The 24214-nt window shown below is 46.5% G+C and overlaps 1 protein-coding gene and 1 pseudogene across 2 annotated transcripts; both read right to left on the bottom strand.

The window, feature by feature from the left end:
* Window positions 1-345: 345 nt before the first annotated feature.
* LOC110137019 (small ribosomal subunit protein eS10-like) lies at window positions 346-2500 on the bottom strand (annotated as a pseudogene).
* On the bottom strand, window positions 779-22521 carry CEACAM20 (CEA cell adhesion molecule 20). Of its 2 annotated transcripts, XM_070450717.1 has the most exons (13): window positions 22199-22521; window positions 20652-21381; window positions 18335-18400; window positions 17453-17737; window positions 16466-16759; window positions 14409-14681; window positions 12110-12385; window positions 8999-9113; window positions 8711-8796; window positions 7623-7684; window positions 7226-7261; window positions 6334-6456; window positions 779-3319 (listed from the first exon to the last, which is right to left on the bottom strand). In XM_070450717.1, exons 2-13 carry the CDS (start codon window positions 20701-20703, stop codon window positions 3266-3268), a joined length of 1722 nt encoding a protein of 573 aa, XP_070306818.1. In that variant the 5' UTR covers window positions 20704-21381; window positions 22199-22521; the 3' UTR covers window positions 779-3265. The 2 variants fall into 2 exon arrangements, with proteins under 2 accessions (XP_070306818.1, XP_070306817.1); XM_070450716.1 differs by lacking the exons at window positions 20652-21381; window positions 22199-22521 and having other exon boundaries at window positions 18335-18811.
* Between the last annotated feature and the right edge of the window lie 1693 nt (window positions 22522-24214).

Raw genomic sequence — 24214 nt, 5'->3', positions numbered from 1 at the left:
AACCTACTGAAATGTTCTGAATTCTTATAGTATTCCATTTGATTTTCCTGGCTTCTCTAGTGAGCCGGTCATCTACAGATAGTAATTTCATCTCTTCCTTACCGGTATTTTTAACCAGATACTCCCTTTTACAGAAAATAAAACTGAAGCCCAGTAATATTAAGTAACAGGTTGTATTGTAAGGGCCGAGTTAGTATTTGAGTTCAAGAAGTCTGACTCTGCAAAGTATATTGGTAGAAGCATGGGATGGGGACAGTTTCAGTTTAGGAAGGTGAAAAATTCAGGACCTGGAAGATGGTGAGATTTTCACAATAATATCAACGTACTTAGTGCCACTGAACTGTATGGTTAAATATTGTTAAGATAATATGTTTTATTTAAATTATGTGACTTTTACCACAGTAAAAGAGAAAAGTCTGACTCTGGAATCCATGCCGTTAATTTCTACATTATGCAATTTGCCCCTTGCCTACATACCAGGATCTTTCCTCTACATAAGCAATACTTAATTTACAAACAAGACAGAGAAAGGAGCTTCCCTGGTGGCTCAGCTACCAATGCAGAAGACATGGGTTCAATCCCTGTTCCAGGAAGATCCCACATACCATGGAGTGTATCTATTGAGCCTGTGCTAGAGCCCAGGAACCCTAGAACCCATGCTCAGCAAGAGAAGCTCATGCACCAAAACTAGTGAGCAGCTCCTGCTCACCACAACTAGAGAAAAGCCCAAGGAGTAACGAAGACCCAGCACAGCCAGTAAATAAAATAACTTTAAAAAAGAGAAGGGTTCACATTTATTTAGAAGAGAAGCCAAAAAAAGCCCTACAAATAAATTTGGTAAAATAAATTTAGAGACATTAATAGAAACCTTTGAAACTACTGAGATAAAAGACGTACAAATGCCACATTACAATGGTTGTGTTGTAACAAGGTCAAATTTTGTAGACTGATCTACAGATTTAGTATAATAAGGCAAAATCACGATGGGGTCTTTGGAGTGTTAGCTCATCTTCCCTTTTTTCTGTTCACTTTTTTGTTTTCATTGTTTTTTTCACTTCAAGATATTCAGACATTAAAGCACTAGTACTATATAACTTAAAACTGACTTTGTCTTCTGTTTCACCATTTTTTTCTTTCAAAACGAACAAGATGGTAATACCTACTTGCAAGAGCACCTGAATCCCTGACCTAACCTGAATATTACAGACTTTGGAATAGCTACTCCTGAGGAACAGAAACTTATTCTACACAGATGACCATCTAACCCAGAGAGTTCTCTCTCAGTTGCTTGAGGATTGGCTGAGACCCAAGTTTCATACTGAGGTTCTATTGTCCAGGAGTTGGGTGAGGGCTCAATATCTACGGAATAGCAAAGAAGTTATAAATTCATTTGCTTTAAAGACAAAGATAAGGGGGAGGGAGAGTGTGATCTGCTCCGCTGATACGCGGGGGAAGCAAGGAGGAAGTTCTCAGCAGGATGAAAGGACAGCCCGTTTCCTTCGCTGAATCCTCTACCTCAAACTATAAATGTTGGAGGGACCAGTGCTTCGTGTGTCAGCCCCTACTCTTTTCCTGTCTTCATCCACTCTCTTTGGGATCTGTAGGGGAAAAGGTTAACTCAGCAGGTCTGAGTTGCTCAAACCCTACCTATTCCCCCCAAAAAAGCCTATTTCAAAGGACTAGTTCTTGGTCAACTTCCTGGAAACTGAGGAACATAGTTTCTTCCAGACTTCACCATCTGTACCTTTTCCTTTTGCTGATTTTACTCTCTGTCCTTTTGCTGCCATGAGCCATAACAATGGTCATAACAACTTGGAGGTCCTATGAATCCTTCTAGCAAATCATTGAGCCTGAGGGTGGTCCTGGGGACCCCTGACACAAGATCTCATCTAACCCCATAACTTTAAATCCCACTGACAACTCCCAAATGTATATTTCCAGCTCTGCTCTATCTAGACATTTAAAAAAATTTTTCTGTTTACAGGTTTATTCAACACAAAACAATCTCTTTCAACTTTACTGAGGTGGCTGACCATGTCCATGACCAAATCCGCCTCTAAACTGGAATTCAGTTGCTGACCCAGCCCCAGCCTCAGCTTTCTTGTCGGCACCAGGGGGCAAGGCACTTCGTCTGTAGGTGTTTCTGTCAGCTTCCCCTCGTGTGAGCCTTGCAGGTCGCTCTCCCTCCAATCTTTTGGGCCTTGGCCGGCCAGTCTCAGGATGGCTGTGGCACAGGGTGGCAGGCACAATCTCAGGGAGAAGGTTGGAGGATGCCCTTGTTGGTGAGATGCCAGTAGAAGTGTCTCCAGGCAAACTGTTCTTTCACATAGCCTCGTGATTTGAGAGACTGCATGGCTTTCGTGACGTACAGATTGGGCACGTTCTTGTCTGACAGCTCCAGGTACTAGGACATGTGGACATTCTTCTTGGCCACCATCACCCCTGCCTTAAAAAGGAGTTCATAAATGCCTATCTGGTTCTTCTTGGGCATCAACATCATGACAACTGCTGTGATCGGGGCCAGAGCTGGAAAAGAAGTTATCTAGACTTCTATGAACATTTCCCTACTTGATTCTCTGATTGATCCTTGACATGTCAAACCAAATTCTTGATTTCTCTCTCTGTCCCAGATTTGCTCCTTCCCCATTGTTGCTTCAGAAAGTGGCCTGAAGAAACTGTCATCCAGTTGCTCTGGCCAGAAACCTGGGAGTCATCCTTGTTCCCTTTAGCAAATCTCATCCTCACATCTCCATCCCCGAGCCTCTTGAGATTCAAAGCATCTCATGCCTGCATCTCCCTAGGTGCCTTATTCCCATGCTGCATTCTGTGTTTTCTCTTGTCATCTCTTAATAGCTCCTTGTTCCTTATCCTCTACTATGATTTGAAAAGACACTGCTTGTCTGACCCGTGGATACATCCCGTGCTCCATTCTGGCTGACTCAGGCTCAGACTTCTCCCCGCCTGCTGTGTCCATCAACAATATACATAGTAAACACTATGACGTCCCCAGCTTCTGGGTATCAGACCTTGGTCCTTTAATTCTAGGTGGCTTTTGACTTGTTTCTATTGCTTTTAAAGAAACATGAGCCCAAAACTTAAGATTTGGTGAGAGCTAGGGTCTAGAGCCTGAAAAAGACATCGAAACAGAATGTCACAAGGTTTACAAAGAGAATGGCTGAAATATAATGTGTATGTAATAAACATCATTGCATATATGATTGAGTGTGACTTCTTCAGGATTTCTGGAGAAAGGATCTCGCTTCCATTAGGCGGGGCGGTTGATTTGGCAGTAGATGTTGTTTTCTGGATTCACAAGCACCTATTACACAAAGAGAAGAGGTAAGCTCCAGTTCTGGTGGGCTTTCCTGGGCTACTTGCTGTAGGGGCTCAAACTCTCTGGCATTCTCCTTTCTCAACCTTGAAGATTCCGAAGATCTTCCTTTCTCATTGTACTTCAGTCATGCTGACACCTTTCCGTTCCTGGAATGGCCTTTGCTTCCCCATAGTGGAGGACAGAGTCTAAGGTGACCCCCATAATCCTCACCTCCTGGTATTCATGCATGTGTCTGTGCTTAGTCCATCAGTAGTGACAGATTCTTTGCCAGCCTATGGATTGTAGCCCGCCAGGCTCCTCTGTCCATGGGATTTCCCAGGCAAGAAGACTGGAGTGGATCGCCATTTCCTTCTCCAGGGGATCTTCCCCACCCAGGGCTTGAACCCAGGTCTCCTGCATTGCAGGAAGATTCTTTACCATCTGAGCCACCAGGGAAGTCCCCTGGTTTTCATGCCCTGATGCAAACCTCCCCTTGAGGGCAAGACCTGTGACTTGCATCTAACCATTTGAATATGGCAAAGGTGACAGGAGGTATCTGCTTACATTGTGTGATTATGTTATATAACAGTGTGACATCTCTCTTGGCTTTGAAGAAGTGAGGTACAACGTTGGGAGCTGCCTATGGAAAGCACTGAACTGAGTGCAGCCCCCAGCTGACAGCTGTCAGACACTGAGGCCCTCCTTATGACAGCCTGCAAGGAACTGAATGCTTCCAGCAACCCGAAGAGCTCAGATGTGGATCCCTTCCCAGTAGAGCCTCAGATGAGACCTGAGACTTGGCCAACGCCTTTTTTGCAGCCTTGCAGAAGACCCATCTGAGAATTGCCTGAACTCCTGACCCAGGAAACTGTGAGATAATAAATATGTGTTGTTTTAAGCTGCTAAGCTCGTGGTAATTCTTTATGCATCAATAGATAAAAAATACGTTCACTTCAGGACCTTTTCACTTGATTGATGCTCCTCAACTCAGAACACTCTACTCCGACCCTCTGCGTTGTGTGCTCCTTCTCACCCCTTCAGAAGGTAGCAGACACTGAGGTGTCTGACCTGACACTCCTCCTGTATCTTCCCTCTTGCCTGCTTCTACTGGAGAGAGTGGGAAGGATAACAGCTAATTTTCTCAGCCTTCCTTGCAACAAGGGCCACATGACAGCATCCCAACCCAAGGAGACATAAGAGGAAGTTTAGTGGGTGAGATTTCCAGGAAGAGCTTTTGCTCCACTGATAAAAAGGAACAAATGAGACTCCTTCCCCCTAGATCCTGATGAAGAGAGGGACCTAAGAGGCTATGTTTGTACCAGTTCACAGATAATTAGGGAGCTGACAAATGTCAGCACAATCCATACAATTGCCTGAACAACTGTGCTTCTCCTATGAAGAATCTGAACCAGAAACCTTTAGATAGTAGTAGAGGGTGTTGTCATATATAATTTGAAGTTATAGAGGAGCAGTGACCAGAAAGCTTGCATAGGCATTCAATCTGAACCAAGGAGAATGGAACAAATTCACTGATCAGCAAAAATGAGCAACCACCCTTATTAAAATGTACAAGGCACAAATAAATACTTTTCCTTATTTAAAAAAAAAATGAGCAGCCATAAGAGAGAAAAACTTCCTGATTCTAATCCCCACAAGGCCCACAAGTAACTTCTGACATTGGTTACCTGAGATTCCTCAGTGTTTTCTCAATGAATCACCACTTTAATTAATCTGAACTACTGTCGAGGGGTTTGTTTTTCTTATTAAAAATCCCGAAGACATTTAGACATTCACATCTTTTGAGAATGGCTCATATGACAGATAATGAAGCAGAATGGAATGTGGTACAACAGGGTGGGATGGATTACAGAAGAATGAACAGGAAACAGGAGGGTTGTATATATATACAAATATATATATGTATAACTGAATCACTTTTCTGTACATCAGAAGATAACACTACATTATCTTAGTGAAGTAAATCAAGTAGACGTCAATAAAATAATTTTTTTAAAGTAGAAGTAGAATGGAAGACAATGCAATGAAAGGGAACAGAAAATAATGAAACAGAACTGAATGGCAGGGGGAGGGATGAGGAAGAGGAAAGAAAGAAGGGAATGAAAAGAAATAGAATGAGAAGAAATGGAATGTGGTGGAATGAAAGAAAGCTGACCAAATGGAAATGAATACAAATAGGACACTGACTAGAGAGGAGTGGACTAGTAGGAAACAGAATGAAATGAGTGGATTAAATATGCGGATGGAAAGAACAGGAATTATATGGATCAGGAAGGAGAAGAATGGAAATGAAATAAAATAATAATGAAATGAAAGTGAAAATAATAAGAGTAATAAATGAAAGTTATGGTATGGAAATGGAAAAGTGATAGCCAGGATTAAAATAGACAGAAATGGAATGTGAAAGAAATGAACAGGTGGGATTGAAAAGGAAAAATAAAAAGGAATAAAAGGTAATAGAAGTGGGAAAGAATGGAAAGGAATGAAAGAAGAAAAGAGAAAACATGACACAATGGATGAGGCAGAATGGAATGGGATGGAATGCACAGGAATGGCATTGAGTAGTGGGAAGTGATGACAAGGAATGGAATGGGAAGTAATAAGAGGAACAGAAGAAATGGAAAGGAAATAAAAGGAATTTTATGGAAATAAATGGAGTGAGAGGGAGTGGAATGGAATGAAAAAAAAAAACAGAAATGGACTGGAGAGGAAACAGTTGGAATAAAGTGAGAATAAATGAAATTAAATGGATAGAAAGCTAAACGGGTAGAGTGAAAATAAGTGTGATGGCAACACAGGATGGAGTGAAATGGATGGACAGGAAGGGAATGGAATGAAATGAACCAGAAAGTGATAGGATGAAAGGGGGTGCAAAGGGATTGAGAAGATTTTTGAAAGGAAATCTCTTGATAGGTTATCCTACAGACTCTTTAGCAAGGAGGAAAAGGGAGATTGGTGGCAGCTTTCCATCTGTCCAAAGACTCTGTGTGGCATAAAAATACCTCATAGTTTGACTCTGCATTTTCTTTTTGTAGAGTTGGGACCAAGGGATGCAATGCAAGTTTGGAGGATGGCTTCCTGGGGCCATGAGAATACCCGCCGAGGATGGTGGAAGGTGATTCCTGCTGCAAGTGAACAAAGAGATCAGTTAGGGCCCACAAGCAGTTTGTCTTAGAACCACAGCATCTGGTAAGTGCCAATGTGCACTCTTCAGAGATCCAGAGACAAAGAGATTCCCAACCAGGTTCTCTCAAAGGATCAGAAGCAGAAGTAGGCCTAGGACCAGAACTCTTCCTTTTCACCTGGCTACATCTGCAACTTCTAATCCAAAACGTCCTTTGCATCCCGTCACTTGCTAGGCCGGTATTAGCTTATGTGCAACCCAACTGCAAGCACTAGAAGTGGAAGCAGCGCACAGTAGGAGCTAGAATCCTAGACTCTGACCCAGGGACTTCCCTGGTCGTCCAGTGGTTAAGAATCCGCCTTCTAATGCAGGGAATATGGATTCGATCCCTGGTGGGAAACTAAGATCCCACAGGCCTTAGGGCAACTAAGTCCACACTACAACTACTGAGCTCATGCACTCTGGGGCCCTTGAGCCACAACTAAAGAAAAACCCACCACACTACCACAAAGATCCCACAGGCCTCAACAAACATCTGGCATGCTGCAACTAAGACCTGACACAGCCATAAATAAACAAATAAATATACTTTTTAAAAGGAATCTAGCCCAGCTCCCTGTGAGGCCTTGAGCCACTTTCTTCCCATTCCTGGCCCAGCAATGCTCAATGAAAGATCTAGACAAGATGATTTCTCATACTTGTCAAATATAACATTCTCAGATTGTATTCCTTTGCAACTTCTTTAATAAAATCAAGCAAGGCCAACCTACCTCATATAATTGCTCCGGAGGGTCTACTGGCAGCATCTTGGGGAAAAAGAAAATAGTGAAGAGGTCCTGAGGCCTGGGATAAATGGTCACCCCTGGAAATTCTTGGAAACAGCTCAGGCCTCAGAGGCAGTTATACCTCTTCTGATTCCCAGAGGGGGCTCCAGGTTAGGCATTGTCATGTGAAAGAGAAAGAAAACAAGGAGAAGAGATGAAAAAGCCATGGATGGTCTTGAGATCCCCAGAGAAAGTAGGGACCCAAGCTGCCACTGGGCATCCTTAAGAGAACATGCCTGAACTTCACTCCCACCCCAAGAGGTGAGACATAACAGCCCTGCTGGGCTGGGGAAGTGCCAGACAGTCAGGGGAGTAGAGGGGGTGCCTCTGGAGAATTACCCACCTTTTTGACTGGGATCTGTCCTTGAGTGGCGGGTACATTGGCATACACAGGCATGGGCAAGTCTAGAGAAAGTGAATGCCAGCCCAAGGCTAGAGTTAGGGAGAGATATGAGGGAAGAAGGGGCTTCCCCAGTGTCTCAGAGGTAAAGAATCTACCTGCAATGCAGGAGACATGGGTTTGATCCCTGGATTGGGAAGATCGCCTGGAGGAGGGCATGGCAACCCACTCCAATATTCTTGCTGGTAAAATCCCATCGATAGAGGAGACTGGTGGGCTACAGTCCGTGGGGTCGCAAAGAGCCGGACACAACTGAAGCTACTGAGCACACACGCATGCATGAGGGAAGGGGCGATTTGTCCAGGCAGGGCACTTCTATCCCCAGGAAGGATGTGGCAGAAACCTTCCTTCTTCCATCCCCAGGACTACCCCATCACATCTCCAGTGATGTTGACCTGGGAAGGTCTTGGAAATCAAGTTCTGGGTTAGATAAGACTGTTTGATGATACAGATGAGGTCAGAAGTCTTAGACCCAGCCCCAGGTGTACCAGGGTCCTCTGTAGCCTGTGTTTATCATATATCCTTCCTGGCCTTGGTTTTCTTCTCTGTAAAACTGAGCTGAATTGGACAGTCCCAGAGGACTTCTGCTTCATGAGCCCGTCTTACCAGAATCTTAGACCAGACATGGCAAAGATGTTTCATTTTGCCTTTGGCCAAAGAAGGCTGCATGAGGTACTATATTGAGATGGACAGTGAGATTTGTTTTGAATTTAGCAGGGAGGAGTGTCATGATTGATTCTCTCTGCTTATAGAATCCATTAACAAAGTTTTCTCAGAGTGAGGAAGACTAGAATGGTGGTACATTGTCATATTTGTGTTGTGGCTGTTGGACAGGCAGAACTCCTCAGAGTTCTTGACCCTGATCTCATCCATTTTCCAGATGGGGACACAGAGGATCCAAGACTACAGGGTTTGCCCATGATGTCATAGTGACCCAGGGGTGAAGCTGGGAGCAGAAGCCTGGGCTCTTTGCACCAGCCTCTTCTCCAGACCTCACTGCTGCCCTGGGTATCAGCTATGGAGTCACTTACTGCGACCAAGCTCTTCGGGGTGACCCTCTTCAGAAGTGGGTGTCATGTTCTCATAGACGGTATCCTCTGTTGTTCTCCTTGAGAGCCTGAAACCCCAAGACCCTTGTTCACTATGCCTCTAGTCCTTGCTCATCTCCACAGGCTCTGCCCATATCCTGTGTCCATTTTGGGCAACGTCCCAAACCCTCTCAGTTCCCAATAGGCACCACTCAGCACCATGGTCAGCAACCCTTCTACTGGGCAGGTGGTCCTCCATAGGCCACACCCCCACCCCACTCTGAGATTTACCTGTTGGTATTTCCAGTGTGCAGGAAGCAGCCCAGCCCTATGGCCAGGGCAATGACAGCCAGGATCCCGACAGTAATGCCAGCGATGGCCCCTGCAGACAGGGATGACTGGTGACCTGGGCAAGGAGAAAGAAGCAGGACCTCATCCCTGTCCCCAACCTCATTCCCAATCTTTGGGCTTTATCTCCACCGTCATTTGATGAGTACTTGTTTTCCAGCCATTGGGAGGCAGGAGTTTATAGTAGTAATAGAATCATTTCTGGAGTCAAATGTCCTAAGTTCACATCTCAGCTATGTGACCTTGGCCATGCTACTTAACCTCTTTGTGCTTCCTTTGGCTCTTCCGTAAAAACAAAGATAATGTGAAGCCTACTCCATATTGTTGCTGAAAAGATTAAACATGTATGTATTCATGTTCAGTACATGTAAGGTTTGGTATGTTCAATGTGGATGAAGTATTTAGACCCATGGAAAGTGATCAGTCAGTGTTGGTGTGATGATGTTACTGATTTAGATGATGAATCAAATATGGCTGTCATACATGATCCTCTACATAGAAAACCCTAAAGACTCTACCAGAAAATTACTAGAGCTAATCAATGAATACAGTAAAGTTGCAGGATGTAAAATTAACACACAGAAATCTCTTGCATTCCTATACACTAACAATGAGAAAACAGAAAGAGAAATTAAGGAAACAATACCATTCACCATTGCAACAAAAAGAATAAAATACTTAGGAGTATATCTACCTAAAGAAACAAAAGACCTATACATAGAAAACTATAAAACACTGATGAAAGAAATCAAAGAGGACACAAACAGATGGAGAAATATACCGTGTTCATGGATTGGAAGAATCAATATTGTCAAAATGGCTATACTACCCAAAGCAATCTATAGATTCAATGCAATCCCTATCAAACTACCAATGGTATTTTTCACAGAACTAGAACAAATAATTTCACAATTGGTATGGAAATACAAAAAACCTCGAATAGCCAAAGTAATCCTGAGAAAGAAGAATGGAACTGGAGGAATCAATCTGCCTGACTTCAGACTATACTACAAAGCCACAGTCATCAAGACAGTATGGTACTGGCACAAACACAGAAATATAGATCAATGGAACAGAATAGAAAGCCCAGAGATAAATCCACGAACCTATGGTCACCTTATCTTCGACAAAGGAGGCAAGGATATACAATGGAAAAAAGACAACCTCTTTAACAAGTGGTGCTGGGAAAACTGGTCAACCACCTGTAAAAGAATGAAACTAGAACACTTTCTAACACCATACACAAAAATAAACTCAAAATGGATTAAAGATCTAAATGTAAGACCAGAAACTATCAAACTCCTAGAGGAGAACATAGGCAAAACACTCTCCGACATAAATCACAGCAGGATCCTCTATGACCCACATCCCAGAATTTTAGAAATAAAAGCAAAAATAAACAAATGGGACCTAATGAAACTTAAAAGCTTTTGCACAACAAAGGAAACTATAAGCAAGGTGAAAAGACAGCCCTCAGATTGGGAGAAAATAATAGCAAACGAAGCAACAGACAAAGGATTAATCTCAAAAATATACAAGCAACTCCTCCAGCTCAACTCCAGAAAAATAAATGACCCAATCAAAAAATGGGCCAAAGAACTCAACAGACATTTCTCCAAGGAAGACATACAGATGGCAAACAAATACATGAAAAGATGCTCAACATCACTCATTATCAGAGAAATGCAAATCAAACTCACAATGAGGTACCATTACACGCCAGTCAGGATGGCTGCTATCCAAAAGTCTACAAGCAATAAATGCTGGAGAGGGTGTGGAGAAAAGGGAACCCTCTTACACTGTTGGTGGGAATGCAAACTAGTACAGCCGCTATGGAAAACAGTGTGGAGATTTCTTAAAAAGCTGGAAATAGAACTGCCATATGACCCAGCAATCCCACTTCTGGGCATACACACCAAGGAAACCAGATCTGAAAGAGACACGTGCACCCCAATGTTCATCGCAGCACTGTTTATAATAGCCAGGACATGGAAGCAACCCAGATGCCCATCAGCAGACGAATGGATGAGGAAGCTGTGGTACATATACACCATGGAATATTACTCAGCCATTAAAAAGAATTCATTTGAATCAGTTCTAATGAGATGGATGAAACTGGAGTCCATTATACAGAGCGAAGTAAGCCAGAAAGATAAAGACCATTACAGTATACTAACACATATATATGGAATTTAGAACGATGGTAACGATAACCCTATATGCAAAACAGAAAAAGAGACTCAGATGTATAGAACAGACTTGTGGACTCTGGGAGAAGGCGAGGGTGGGATGTTTCAAGAGAACAGCATTGAAACATGTATATTATCTAGGGTGAAACAGATCACCAGCCCAGGTTGGGTGCATGAGACAAGTGCTCGGGCCTGGTGCACTGGGAAGACCCAGAGGGATCGGGTGGAGAGGGAGGTGGGAAGGGGGACCGGGATGGGGAATACATGTAAATCCATGGCTAATTCATTTCAATGTATGACAAAAACTACTGTAATGATGTAAAGTAATTAGCCTCCAACTAATAAAAATAAATGGAAAAAAAAAACTAAAAAAAAAAAAATATGGCTGTCATAGCAAAGGGCTTTGGCAACTGGAAACCTGAGTCACCTTTGACTCTCTGGGGTCCTGTGGACACAGAGAAAAGTAGCTACACTTTCTGAGTCTCATTTCCTCATTTGCAAAGTGGGGGAAATGGTACCTACTGTATAGGGATGTTCTGAAGATGAAATGAGATCACAAATTTTTTTCTTCTATTTTTTGGCCACTTTGCAGCATGCAGTATCTTAGTTCCCTGACCAGAGATCTAACCCTCACCCCCTGCAGTGGAAGCACACATAGTCGAAGCACAGAGTCTTAACCACTGGATCTCCAGGGAAGTCCCTGAGTCTGACTGTTAGTGGCCGGAATTCAACAGCTTGGAACTAGGAACCTGCCCATCAGGACAGCCAGTGCCACACTCCAGTCCCTAATAAGAGATCAGAGTGCTAAGGCCAGCATCAGAGAAATCACCTGGACGCAAAGGGAAGGCTTACCTGAAAGACTCACCTATGACGCGGACCATGACTGAGGCAGAGCAGGTCAGCAGTGTGGCAGGGTTAGAAGCTGTGCAGCTGTAATTCCCTTGGTGTTTCCAAGTCAGGGCCTCGATGAGCAGTTGCTCCCCCTGGCACACACTGGTTTTGTCATGGGTCCAATTAAACTCAGCGTCCGGCTGGGATTCAGCCGAACACTGCAGGATCAGGGTGGAGCTGAGCTCCGCACTGATGGTGTTGTCCGCCAGGGTCTCTGACCCGCTGGTGAAGTACACTCGATCGGGGCCGTCTGCGTGCAGAGCCAAATATTATGCTCCCATCCTCCACCGGTGAGATAACCTATTTTTTTTCAGTTATGACTTTTTTTCCCATTTATTTTTATTAGTTGGAGGCTAATTACTTTACAATACTGTAGTGGTTTTGCCATATATTGACATGAATCAGTCATGGATTTACATGTGTTCTCCATCCTGATCTCTCCTCCCACCTCCCTCCCCATCCCATCCCTCTGGGTCATCCCAGTGCACCAGCCCTGAGCACTTGTCTCATGCATCCAACCTGGACTGGCGATCTGTTTCACACTTGATAATATACATGTTTCGATGCTGTTCTCTCAGATCATCCCACCCTTGCCTTCTCCCATAGAGTCCAAAGGTCTGTTCTATACATCTGTGTCTCTTTTTCTGTCTTGCATATAGGGTTATCGAGATAACCTATTTTATCCCATTCAATTCCACATGTGAAGTTCTGCTTTCTTTTCTCCCCCCTTCTCAATTCTAACTGAGGGAATTCCTGGGAGTCAAAGGCTCTTCCAACTGCTGCTGAAAGGAATCTTGGCAAGAGAAGAAGGAGAAAAAGGTCCCTTTTCCTCTCCCTTAGGTGCTGAGCAAGCAGAATGTAATCCACAACATGGAGGGGGAAAGTCCAAAACAAAACAAAATGAAAATGAAAAACAAAAACCCTGCCCTTGCAAAAGTGAATTCTAACAAGGAAGCCTCATAAGACATCCAGGCTTCAGAAATTGTTGCTGTGTCCTGTGACATGTATCCCCTAACTTCCAACATATTTATAGTTCTTATAGTGCTGATGGTAGCTTAAGCCAAAAAAAAAAAAAAAAATCTTGGAGTCATTCTTGGCTCCTCCCTTTCTCTCTTGCTTCATGTCAACTAGCAGTAAACCCTGTGACTTTGATATTTAAAATATATTCATGGTCTGATCACTACAGCTGATCAGCCCCGTCAATTCTTGATGGATGACTGTGCCTACCACAAGAGGATACCTCACAGACCTCCATCAGTAAGAGTGGGATTGACCAAGGGCCCAGCTGCTGTACCCTGTAATCCACTCCCAGGCCTCTCCTGGGCTGCACCCTGTCAGTACCTGAGGGTGTTGGAGAAAGTAAGGCAGACCCCTTCCTGGGAGACCTGGGCTCCCGTAGAGTCTTGACAACATTCCTTAGACTATACAGTGGTCCAAATGCTCCCACCCAACTCTGTACTCTGTCTTCCTCCCTCACTCCAAGTACCTCAGTCTGAGGGCAATCCCACTCTTTTGAGGCTCCCTCCCTACCTTTTCTGCACAAGAGCATTCCCTTAAGAAAATCCTTGCATGTATGATCCATTGAATCCCATTTTGGGGTCTGCCTCTCCATGGAATCAGACAAAAACAACTGTATCACCTCCTCCCTCTCCCCTGTTTCCACCCTTTAGACAAGGGCCAGAAAGACTCTGTGCAAACCCCAGTCTAATCCTCTCTCTCCTCTGCTCAGAGCCTTTTGTGGCTCGAGTGTCCCCACCATGGCCCACGGGACCCTGTGTGGTCTATTACCCCCACCCTCCCAGCTTCTTCTGTTCCATTCTCCCTATAACTTACCTCTCCAGTCATCTTGGCCTCCTGGGATTCCTCTGACAGGCCAAGCACAGTCCCACCTCACCAGCCTTGGGACTCACTTCCCTTGGTCACCTGCACAGCTCTCTCCCTGCCTCCTGCTGCACACATACCACCTCCTCCAGGAAGCCTCACCTGACCACCCCAGCCAGGACTGCAACACCTCCCCAACTTCCCAGCCTTGCCTGTCTTTCTCACTGCCTCTAGTTCCATCTGACACAGCATGGATTTCCCCTTGTTCAGCTGTGTATGGTCTGTCTCCCCCACTAGAACATAAAGCTCCTTGAGGGTGGCCTTGTCCCCTGTTCAGACACGCCTGTCACAGAGCAGGTGTTTGATAATTATGGGATGAGTGGCTGGATGTAAGAACTTCAGCAAGGGAGAGAGGAGGAAGGAGGAGAAGGTTCAGGCTAGGGACGACTCACAGCTGATGTTCAACTTCAGGGCTTCACTCCGCGCCCGGCTGCCCCAGTTCCAGACCTCACACGCATAGGGCCCAGTGTCGTTCCGCCGAAGGCCAAGGATGACCAGGGTGTTGTTTATAGGCATCAGGTGCTCGCTGGGCAGGAGAAGCTGGTCCCCCAGGAACCAGTGGACTCCAACTCCCTCATGGGGGGTCTGGCAGGTCAGGACCACCAACTTGGTGTCCTCCACGAGAGTCCGGTTTGGGGGTATGACGTAAGGCTTGGTCAGTGTTTCTGGAAACACATGGAGAGACGGGACGGGGTCCAGGGACACCCTTTGCCAGTCTCCTGCCCATATGGGGCCCACAGGATTTCCCAGGGATGTGTGTTTATGTGGTGTGTGGTGTGTGTGTGTGTGTGTGTGTGTGTGTGTGTGTGTGTGTGTTGCATATGACTGTGCTGTGTGGGTGGGGTATCTAAGTCTTTTGTGTATGAGCGTGTGTTGTGTGACAATTATGTGAATATGTTACAGGTTTTGTGTGTACGGCGAGTGTGTGGTACATGGATGAGTTTTGTGTGTGTGTGTTCTGTGTCTTTATTTTTGCCTGTGCTGGGTTTTTGTTACTGCATGAGGGCTTTCTCTAGTTGTGTTATGTGGGACCTGCTCTCTAGTGTGGTGTGCAGGCTTCTCATTGTGGTGGCTTCTCCTGCTGTGGAACACGAGCTCTAGGGCGTATGGGCTCAGTGCCTGTGGTACACAGACTTAGTAGCTCCCTGGCACGAGGGATCTTCCCAGACCAGGGATTGAACCCTTGTCTCCTGCACTGGCAACTGGACTTAACCACTGGATCACCAGAGAAGTCCCTTTTGTGTCTATCTATATGTGTGTGTTGTGTATATATGTATTGTGACTGTGAGGTATGGTGGTGTGTATATACATACATACACATACATATATACACACACACACACGTACTTTGTGGGCAAGTGAGTATATGTTGTGTGTGTGTATATCTTCTGTACATGAGTATATGTTATGTGTCTGTGGTAATGTATGTGTTCTGTGTATATGTTGTACCATGTATTTACAAGCACAGTACATGTATGTACATACCTACATGCTTGGTATATCACTACAATGTGTGAAGTACAGTTATGTACTGTGTGTTCTGCATGTGCTGAGGGTGCTAAATGTGTGGTATGTGAGGTGTTTTCTGTGTTGTACATGAGGATGTTGAGTGTCTGTGATGTGTGTTGTAGGTGTCTATTGGGTGGATATTATGTTTTGTGTGTATACATGTTTTATGGGAGAACATGTTGTGTGTCTGTGGTATTGTTTGTCACATATTTGAGATATGTGTGTCTGTGTTTTCTAAATACTGTGCATGTGCTCTGCCTACGTGTGAGTACATTTATGTACATGTTGTGGGCTTTATGTGTATGGTACGTGTATGTGTGGTATGTGTGATATGTTATGTCCTGTGTGTTTCATGTATTGTGTGTGTCTGTTGGGTACATGTTATATGGGTCTTGTGTGTGTGTGTGTCATGTGTTTTGTATGCTGTGTGTATGTGCTGCGTGTGAGTTGTATGTGTTGTATGTGAGCTGTATGTGTCTGTGGTGCACATGTGTGTATCTGCGATGCATGCGTGACTGTTGGCCGTGTCATGTGGCATGAGGAATCTTAGTTCCCCAACTGGGGATCAAATCCAGGCCCCCTGCATTGGGAGTGCATCTTAACCACCAGAACACCAGAGAAGTCCCCTGCATGTGTGATTGTTATGTGTGTGTGTCCATGTGTGTATGGGGTGTGTGAGTGCTGTGTTAGTGTTTGTATGTACAGAGAATCGCCTCCCACACTTCAGGAGAATAAAGTGATAGACACCCCACAGAGAGCCTCCAAAGCCTTGTGGAGGATGTGCCAAACAAGGACCTGGCTCCTTCCCTGTGCCCAGAGCCAGTCTGCCACCAGCCACAAGGGAGAGCCCCACTCCACCACACCCTCCTCCAGCTGGAGGATGTCAGTGGAGCCCTGACTCTCAGAGGCACAAAGGACAGGAGCGGGGAAAGAGACTCACCGAGGACGCGGACTTTGACAGTGCCCAGGAGGGTCAGTTGGGTGGCAATGTTGGACGCCAAGCAGCTGTAGGTGCCCTTGTGTTCTTTGGACACGGCATGGATGGTACCACTGCTCGTGTTGAGGAACAAGCTTGGGATGGGCTTGGATTCACTGGCGAAATACCAAGAATATAAAGCTGGTGGGTAAGACTCAGTTTCTGCCAAGAAGGTCACATTGGAGCCCTCCATCACCTCAACCACATTCCCGTTGGCTACACCAGGCTCCCACTTGATCGTGACCAGGTCAGGGCCATCTGCGAGGACAAGAACAATTGTAGCACAACAATAGTATCATCAGTGAGAGCTCTCTTAGGGGGACCCAGGCATTCGATAAACAGGAACTTTTCTCTTCTCTTCCCTCAAACTCTGAACCATTACAAAGGAGATGTTAGAGTCTGACAGTGAGGATATGCCACATGCATCCCTGGGTAAAGCAGGTTTGAAAGACACACCTAAAGCATGCCAGCAAGGGACTCCCCTGGTGGTCCACTGGTTACGAATTTGCCTTCCAGTGCAGGGGATGCAGGTTTGATCCCTGGTTGAGGAACTAAGATCCCACATGCTGTGGGGCAACTACGCCTGCACTGCAACTACTGAGCCCAACTGCTCTAGAGCCTGTGCTCCACAACAAGAGGAGCTTGCCTGTCACCCAGAGCAGTAAAAATAATAATACATAAAAAAATAAAGCATGCCAGCAATTGCTCTTTCCTCACGACTACCTAGGCAATATTTTGGATCAAACATTTGAAAGTTAAGGAGCTCGATTTTAGGCACATCACGTTGGACGTTCCCAGGAGAATCCAAGTAGAGATGTCAAACAGCTATATGTCTGGAGTTCAGGGATGGACAAGTCCACATTTGGATGGTATGTAAAGCTGCGAGACTGGATGAGATCACTGAGGAAGCGGGTGTTGCTGAGGGGCTGGGGAGAATGGAAAGGGACTCACAATACACAGTCAGGTAGGTGGGGTCACTGCTCTTGACCAGGAGGAGTCCCAGATCCCAAGCTTCACATTGGTACTCCCCAGCATCCTGCCGCTGGACAGTGAGGATGGTGAGGTTCTTGCCATCTGTGGACAGCTGTATGCGCTCATGGGATGGCAGGGGCTGGTGGTTGGAGACCCAGCGGATGGTGATGTTGATGTCCGGAGTGTCACAGCAGAAGGTCACATTTTCCCTGTGCTCTATGACTGTGCCCTGGCTGACTGAAATGGTGGGCTTGGCCAGAGCTTCTACAGAGGGAGAAACAGAGTAGGGGGAGACAGAAGCAGAGACACAGGTGAAGGATAGACCAAGCAAAATATAGTCACAGAGGGACCCCGAGAAACAGGGAGGGGTTGGAATTGCATGCAGACACTCCTCAGCTCCATGACTGGTCTCCAATGCTGGATCTAGTTCTCATTCTAGGTGTGATCTTGGGACCCTCAAGTCTCCTCTCCCCTAGTAAATGAGATGTTGCAAATAAAACAGAGGGTCAGGGACATGACGGTGGGTCAATTATTATTGGCTGCAAAGAAGTCAAGCTTGTATTGCGGATAACAACCAGGTCCCTCTACCACTTCTTAGCCAATTTTCCCTAGCCCCAGCCAGGACATCCACCCCTTCACACCCCCCGCCCCCTCTCCAACACAACTGATTGGCCCAGCCATTGCCTAACTGGGCCAATCAGGTTTGTCCTGTTGGGACTTTGGGCATGGAACCCGGATGAGCACTTGAGGGTGGAGATAGAGACCAGAATGAGACACAGAATGTTTTCTGTGCCCTGAATCTACCATGAGTCTGGGGTGACCAAGGGGCCCCAAATGTAGACGGAACAACATCCTTCTCACTTAGGGTGAAGGCATCACGGGAGATCTGGGCTGCAGCTGCCAAGCTCCACACGGTCAAAAGTGAGGCTGGAGGGGGAAAGAGGAGGCATTCAGGGAGGAAGGTGTGTCGGGGGTGTCCAGCTGTGGTCTTCCTGAGTGGAGGGAGGTCTGAGGTCATGAATGGGGCCCTCCACCCCTAGAGGCTTGACTTTCACTCACTACTTCCTGGCTATGTGACTTGAGGCATGTTTTGCCGTCTCTGAGCCTCAGTTTCCCCAGCTATAAATGGGAATAATATCATCTGCCTCCTAGGATTGTAGGGGGTGGTAATGAACACTGACCAGTTTTAACTGGATCCCCTGAGGGTCACTGCACTCTCTCCAGTGATGCTCATTCCGTGGAAGATGCCTTTCCCTTCCAGTGAGAGGTAAACAAACACTCAGATCAGTGAAGTCACTTTCCAAGACCAGATAGTAAGCATCAGAAGCTAGACTTGAACCTGGCTTGCCAGTTCCTAAAGACTTTGCTCTCAGCACTGCAATTCCTCTGGTCCAGGGTTGGGCACAGAGCCAACCCCCAGTAAAGGGGAACTTCTTTTGTTATCTTTGATGGGAGAAAGTAACCTTTCATTCTTCGGCATGCTTGCCCTCAGGCAGAGATTTCCTCTGCACAGAGGGGAGAAGAGGGAATGAGATAGCAGTTTTCGGTTTTCCATTTGGCCATTCTGCACACAGTTTTATGGAAGCTCAGAGATTGTGGGCATAGGTGGGGATACCCAACCCCAGCAGCTATGGCCATGTGCCGCTGACCTTGAAACTCCTGTCTTTGCCCTAACCATTCGCCCAATTAACAAAGGCAGGCAGCCATGCCTTTCTCCAGCCCTCAGATGACCCCAATTTAGATCAAGCATTGCCCCATCCCCTTCTCATTTGGGTTAAAGACAAGGGCTCTTAGGAGCAATATGGACTCTGATAATGATAATGGACTTTGTCTATTATCCTGGGTAAGGGGCTTTCTCTTTGTGAGCCTCAGTTTCTTCAACTGCAAAACAGGGAGAACCGTAGAACTGAGTGCATCAGGTTATTGTGAGGTCTGATATCGGACATGACGGTTTACAGTAAGTGTTAGTCACTATTATTAGTACTTAGTTATTACTATTATTGCCATTGTTATTTCCTGTGCTTGTAATAACTGACAGTGGAAAACCATCCGAAATTCTCTATCCTCAGTGCTATTGGAGGTGAAGTCCATAGGCTCATTCATTGGAAGGACTGATGCTGAAGCTGAAACTCCAATACTTTGGCCACCTGATGGGAAGAGCCAACTCATTGGAAAAGACCCTGCTGCTGGGAAAGATTGAAGGGAGGAGGAGAAGGGGTGGCAGAGGATGAGATGGTTAGATGGCATCACCAACTCAGTGGACATGAATTTGAGCGAACTCCAGGTGACAGGGAAGGACAGAGGAGCCTGGCGTGCCTCTCAGGGCTGGCACGACCTCTCATTGCCGGTCTCACTCCTGTCTGTTATACTCCAGCTCTGGTTCTCTGTCTCTCCCCACCCTGACTCCCCTGAATATATTTCTCTGTACGTATCTTTGAAAATTTTTCTTTTTTAAAAAAATTAATTTTTAATATGTATGTATTTATGGCTGCACTGGGTCTTCGTTGCTGCCTGAGCTTTTGTCTAGTTTCGGGGCTCGGGCTTCTCACTATGATGGCCTTTCTTTTTGTGGAGCACGGGCTCCAGGGCATGCGGGCTTCAGTAGTTGCAGCACACCGGATTAGTTGCTCAACAGCATGTGGGATCTTCCCAGATCAGGGATCAAACCTGCGTCTCCTGCATTGGCAGGCAGATTCTTGACCACTGAGCCCCACCAGAGAAGCCCTGCAGAGATTTTTTGCTCTTTGTCCTCAGGCTCCCTGTCTCCTCTTTGCTCTGTTTTTCCCTCTGGTACAGTTTCTATTGTAATTTTCACTCTCTCTTGCCTCTCTCTGGTCCTATGGCTCTGATTCCCTCTGTCTCTCCTCCTCCGTGTGTATGTCTCTGTTTCTCTGCCCACCTTTGTCAATCTCTCTCTTATTTTGTTTGGCTGCCCTGGGTCTTCGTTGAGGCACGTGGGATCTAGTTTTCCGACCAAGGATTGAACCTGGGCCCCCTGAGTTGGGAGTTGGGCGTTGGGAGCGTGGACTGGACTGCTGAGGAAGTCTCTTGTCAATCTCTTGTATTTGAGTTTATTCCTGTCTCTGTCTCTGTTTCTCTCGTCTCTATTTGGGTCTCTTTCGCACACATGAACACACACCCCCTCCCCTCCCCCACCTGAAGGGAGCAGGACACTCACCTGAGAGCAGGATTCCTGCCCAGCGGCGGCCCCGTAGGTCAGCGGACTCCATGGGGCCTGACACCTGACTTCAGAGCGCCAAGCTGTCTTCCCGGCTTCCACACGCAGTCCCCGTCCTCACCCGCCTGCAGCCTCTCCAGCTCTCTTTTCCCCTCTGCCCAGCTGCCGGCCCACAGGCACTTCGGTGACAGTGGCTCCAGGGACAGACAGCGAGGGTGGCAAGGGAGGAACTTTGGCTGCACCTGCCTCAGCCCTCTCCCCCAGGCTTTACTTTCCTCCTCCTCCCAGCACGGAGAAAACCGAAGTCCAGCAGTCCCCGGAACCCTGGGGTTTTCCCCAAGGCGCGGAAGGAGGAAGAAGCCCCGCCCTCTGGCCCCGGATCCCCTGGAAAATTACGCCTCTTCCCATTCAAAGGCCCACCAGGATGGGGATGAGGGAGCTGGCAGGGAGAAGCAGTGCCAGGGAGGGGCAAGTTAAGAATGTCAGCGTTAAAGGAACAGGAACTGAGATTATAATGGTCAACAGCTACAACAATAAAATCAATAATGATGGCTCCTGGTTATCCAGAGCTTGATAAAACAGTGCCAGGTTAACCATATGTTCAGTTGCATCCATCTCTTTGTGACCCCCTGAACTGTAGCCCGCCAGGCTCCTCAGTCCGTGGGATGTTCCAGGCAAGAATACTGGAGTGGGTTGCCATTCTCTTCTCTAGAAGTTCACCATGAGCTGCCTGGAAATACAAAATGAACTGAAGTGACACTTATGATAGGGAGTCCTGGTCACAAAGGCGCTGGAGTCTGAAGGGCAGGATGCCCAGAGCTGGGTGGGGATAGCCCCAAGGGGTACCTGACTCAGCCTTCGGGGAGGAGGCAGAGAAGACTTCCTGGAGGAGAGGACATCTGAACTGAGACGTGGAGGATTAAAAAAAAAAAACAACACTGTATCTGAGTGTTAATTCTTCTTTTTTAAAAAAAAAATTCCCTTTGGGTAAGACATGCTGTTGGGAGCCTCAAAAACCAAGATTGAATGTAATTGACCTGGTCAGAGAATTACCTTCAACCTATTTCTTTTACTTCAGTTCATTCATTCCTTCATAATAACAGCTGTTCCCCCAAACTCTTCCTCTGGACTGATTCCTGGACCTAATAGTATATAATAATACAGCAGAAATCTCCAATTCTACCTTCACAAGCTCAAGGTCCAGCGGGGCAGACAGACCTGCCCCCAGTCAGTGATGACCCAGAGTGAGTGGGGCTGGGGTGGGCAGCCCAGAGTAAGTGCCTGACCCAGCCTGAGGATCAGAGATGGCTTCCTGGAGGAGAGGGCATCAGAGATGAGGATACAGGGATGAGCCAGGGGGTGAGTCTGGGCAGAGGGAGCGGAATGTGAGAAGGTGCTGAGTTGAAGGCACAAAAGGAAATTCAAGTGGCTCCAGAAGAGAGGAAGTGAGAGGGTGGGTGGTTCAAGATAAGGTTGAGAACACTCCATAGTGATTACATAGGCCCGGAGGGGCAGCTTGGCATCATTGGAAAGCGATCTGAGCTCACCTCCAATAGCTGCTCCTGTTTGGGTCCCATTCACACCACAGCATTCACCAAGGATCTGCTCCAGTGAAGCCTGAGGCTGAGCAAACTGACTCTGGAGCCAGACTGCAGGAGTTGGATTCCTGGTTCCTCTACCTGTAAGCTCCGCGGCCTTGGGCATGTCAGTTCCCCTAGAGAGGAACCAGATGGTAAGAGGGTCATCACTTTCCTCAGCTTTAAGATGGTAATGGTTTTGCATCTTCAGGGGCTGTGGTCCAAGTTCTCCATGCCCCCAGCAGTGGTTTTTTGCGAAGGTTATATCATCCTGTGTGTGTCATAAAAAATAGTCTCCCCTCGCACTGGACATAAAAAACAGTCTCCCCTCGCACAATGCCTGTGAAGATCAAGCAGGTTAATGCTGGGAAAGTACTGGAAACAGCGCCTGAGTACTGGCACAGAGTGAGCGCTCAGAACACGTGAAACCTCTCTAGGCATTGTAACTGGGGTGTGTTGTAATACTCACAGGAAGTGAGGAGCACACTCACTCAGTCATTCAACACACTCCCTGAGCACCTGCTGCTCCTGCTCTAGGTGCTGGAGAGAACGCAGGGGACAGAAAAGAGAAAACCCAGCTTTAGTGGGGAAAGAGACGATAAAGAAATATAACAAATAGGTAAATTATGTGGGATCTTAGAAGATGACACGTGCTATGAAAAAATGCAAAGTAGAGTAGGCTAAGTGATAATATTATTCCATTTCATAGTTAAGAACACTGATGCTTACAGAGGTGCAATGACTTGTCCATCTGAGGCCAGGATTCTGGTCTACCTGGCTTTTAACCTTCATGTATGCCACCTCCCAAGGTCCTAAGGTGGCCTCTGGCGATCTCCAGCCCCATCTCCTCTGTACACCCCGATCAGTCAATGCCTGTGACCCCATCACTCCAGTACATTCTTAGACCCTATGGTTCCCTGGGCTGAGGGCACCTGGGGTAGACAAGTCAGCATTCAGGGTCTTTACCATCTACCCTGTTCTTCCTGGAATATCTGAGTCTTCTGACCACCCACCCACTCTTCTCTTCTCTTGATGTCCTCTGCTCTGTCCCACCCACCTGGGGCCCCCTTCCTTCCTCTCCTCTGCCCCACCCAAGAGGACACAGCTGCCACTGGAGTAGGCTTCCCGAATTTGCCTCTTCATAAGGAACGAGGTTTTCTCTCCCTAAATCCTCATCTACCCAGCCTCCCCCCAACCCCCATGAAGGTTCTGTCTTTCCCTGTCCCACAAGAAAGAGGGACTTTCTGGGTCCTTCCCGTAGCATAACTTCCACTTTCTTTCCAACAGGTGAAAATAAAGCCAGGTCCTTCCCCCCGCCACACCCTTTCCTACTGGGCTGGCTGGGCTGGCACATGGTTGTGTCTTTCCATGAGTGACCTCAGCTTATCTTCCAACCTGTACTGCTTCCCTGGAGCTGCCCCCCACCATTGACTCAGCAAAGACTTATTTGACTCCACTACGTGCCAAGCACTATGTTAGGTGCTTTTTAAAAGCTACAAATACCAGGTTCAGTGGTCAAGATGCCAAACTTCCACTGCAAGGGTCACAGGTTTCATCCCTGATCAGGGAACTAAGATCCTGCATGCCACATGGCCAAAAAATAAAATAATTTTTAAAAATTGTAAAGATACAAATACTGGATCAGGTTCTCTCTATTGGTATCACAAAACTGATCCATCACTGTGTGTGCTGTGCTTAGCCGCTCAGTCATGTCCAACTCTTTGCGACCCCATGGACTGTAGCCCACCAGGCTCCTCTGTCCATGGGATTCTCCAGGCAAGAATACTGCGGTGGGTTGGCATGGCTTCCTCTAGGGGATCTTCCCAACCCAGGGATTGAACCCAGGTCTCCTGCATTGCAGGCAGATTCTTTACCAGCTGAGCTACCAGGGAAGCCCACTAGAAAAAAAAACAAAACAAAAAAGCCGGTATTGATTAAATTGAACAGAATGTGGGAACCTGCCAATTCTGAATAGTTAGTCCATGA

This window comes from Odocoileus virginianus, chromosome 20 (genome assembly GCF_023699985.2).
Source record: "Odocoileus virginianus isolate 20LAN1187 ecotype Illinois chromosome 20, Ovbor_1.2, whole genome shotgun sequence".
Classification (NCBI taxonomy): Eukaryota; Metazoa; Chordata; class Mammalia; order Artiodactyla; family Cervidae; genus Odocoileus; species Odocoileus virginianus.
This window is presented reverse-complemented; position numbering and strand designations above follow the sequence as displayed.

What these genes read in the sequence shown, in the direction of transcription:
- CEACAM20 (XM_070450716.1), bottom strand. Translation starts at nt 18,491, where the DNA reads ATGACCTCAGACCTCCCTCCACTCAGGAAGACCACAGCTGGACACCCC. An exon ending in CACACTGGAAATACCAACAG is followed by an intron (nt 8,797 to 8,998) that starts GTAAATCTCAGA and finishes TTGGGGTTTCAG; the next exon opens with GCTCTCAAGGAGAACAACAG. An exon ending in ATGCAGAGTCAAACTATGAG is followed by an intron (nt 3,320 to 6,333) that starts GTATTTTTATGC and finishes TTTGTGTAATAG; the next exon opens with GTGCTTGTGAATCCAGAAAA.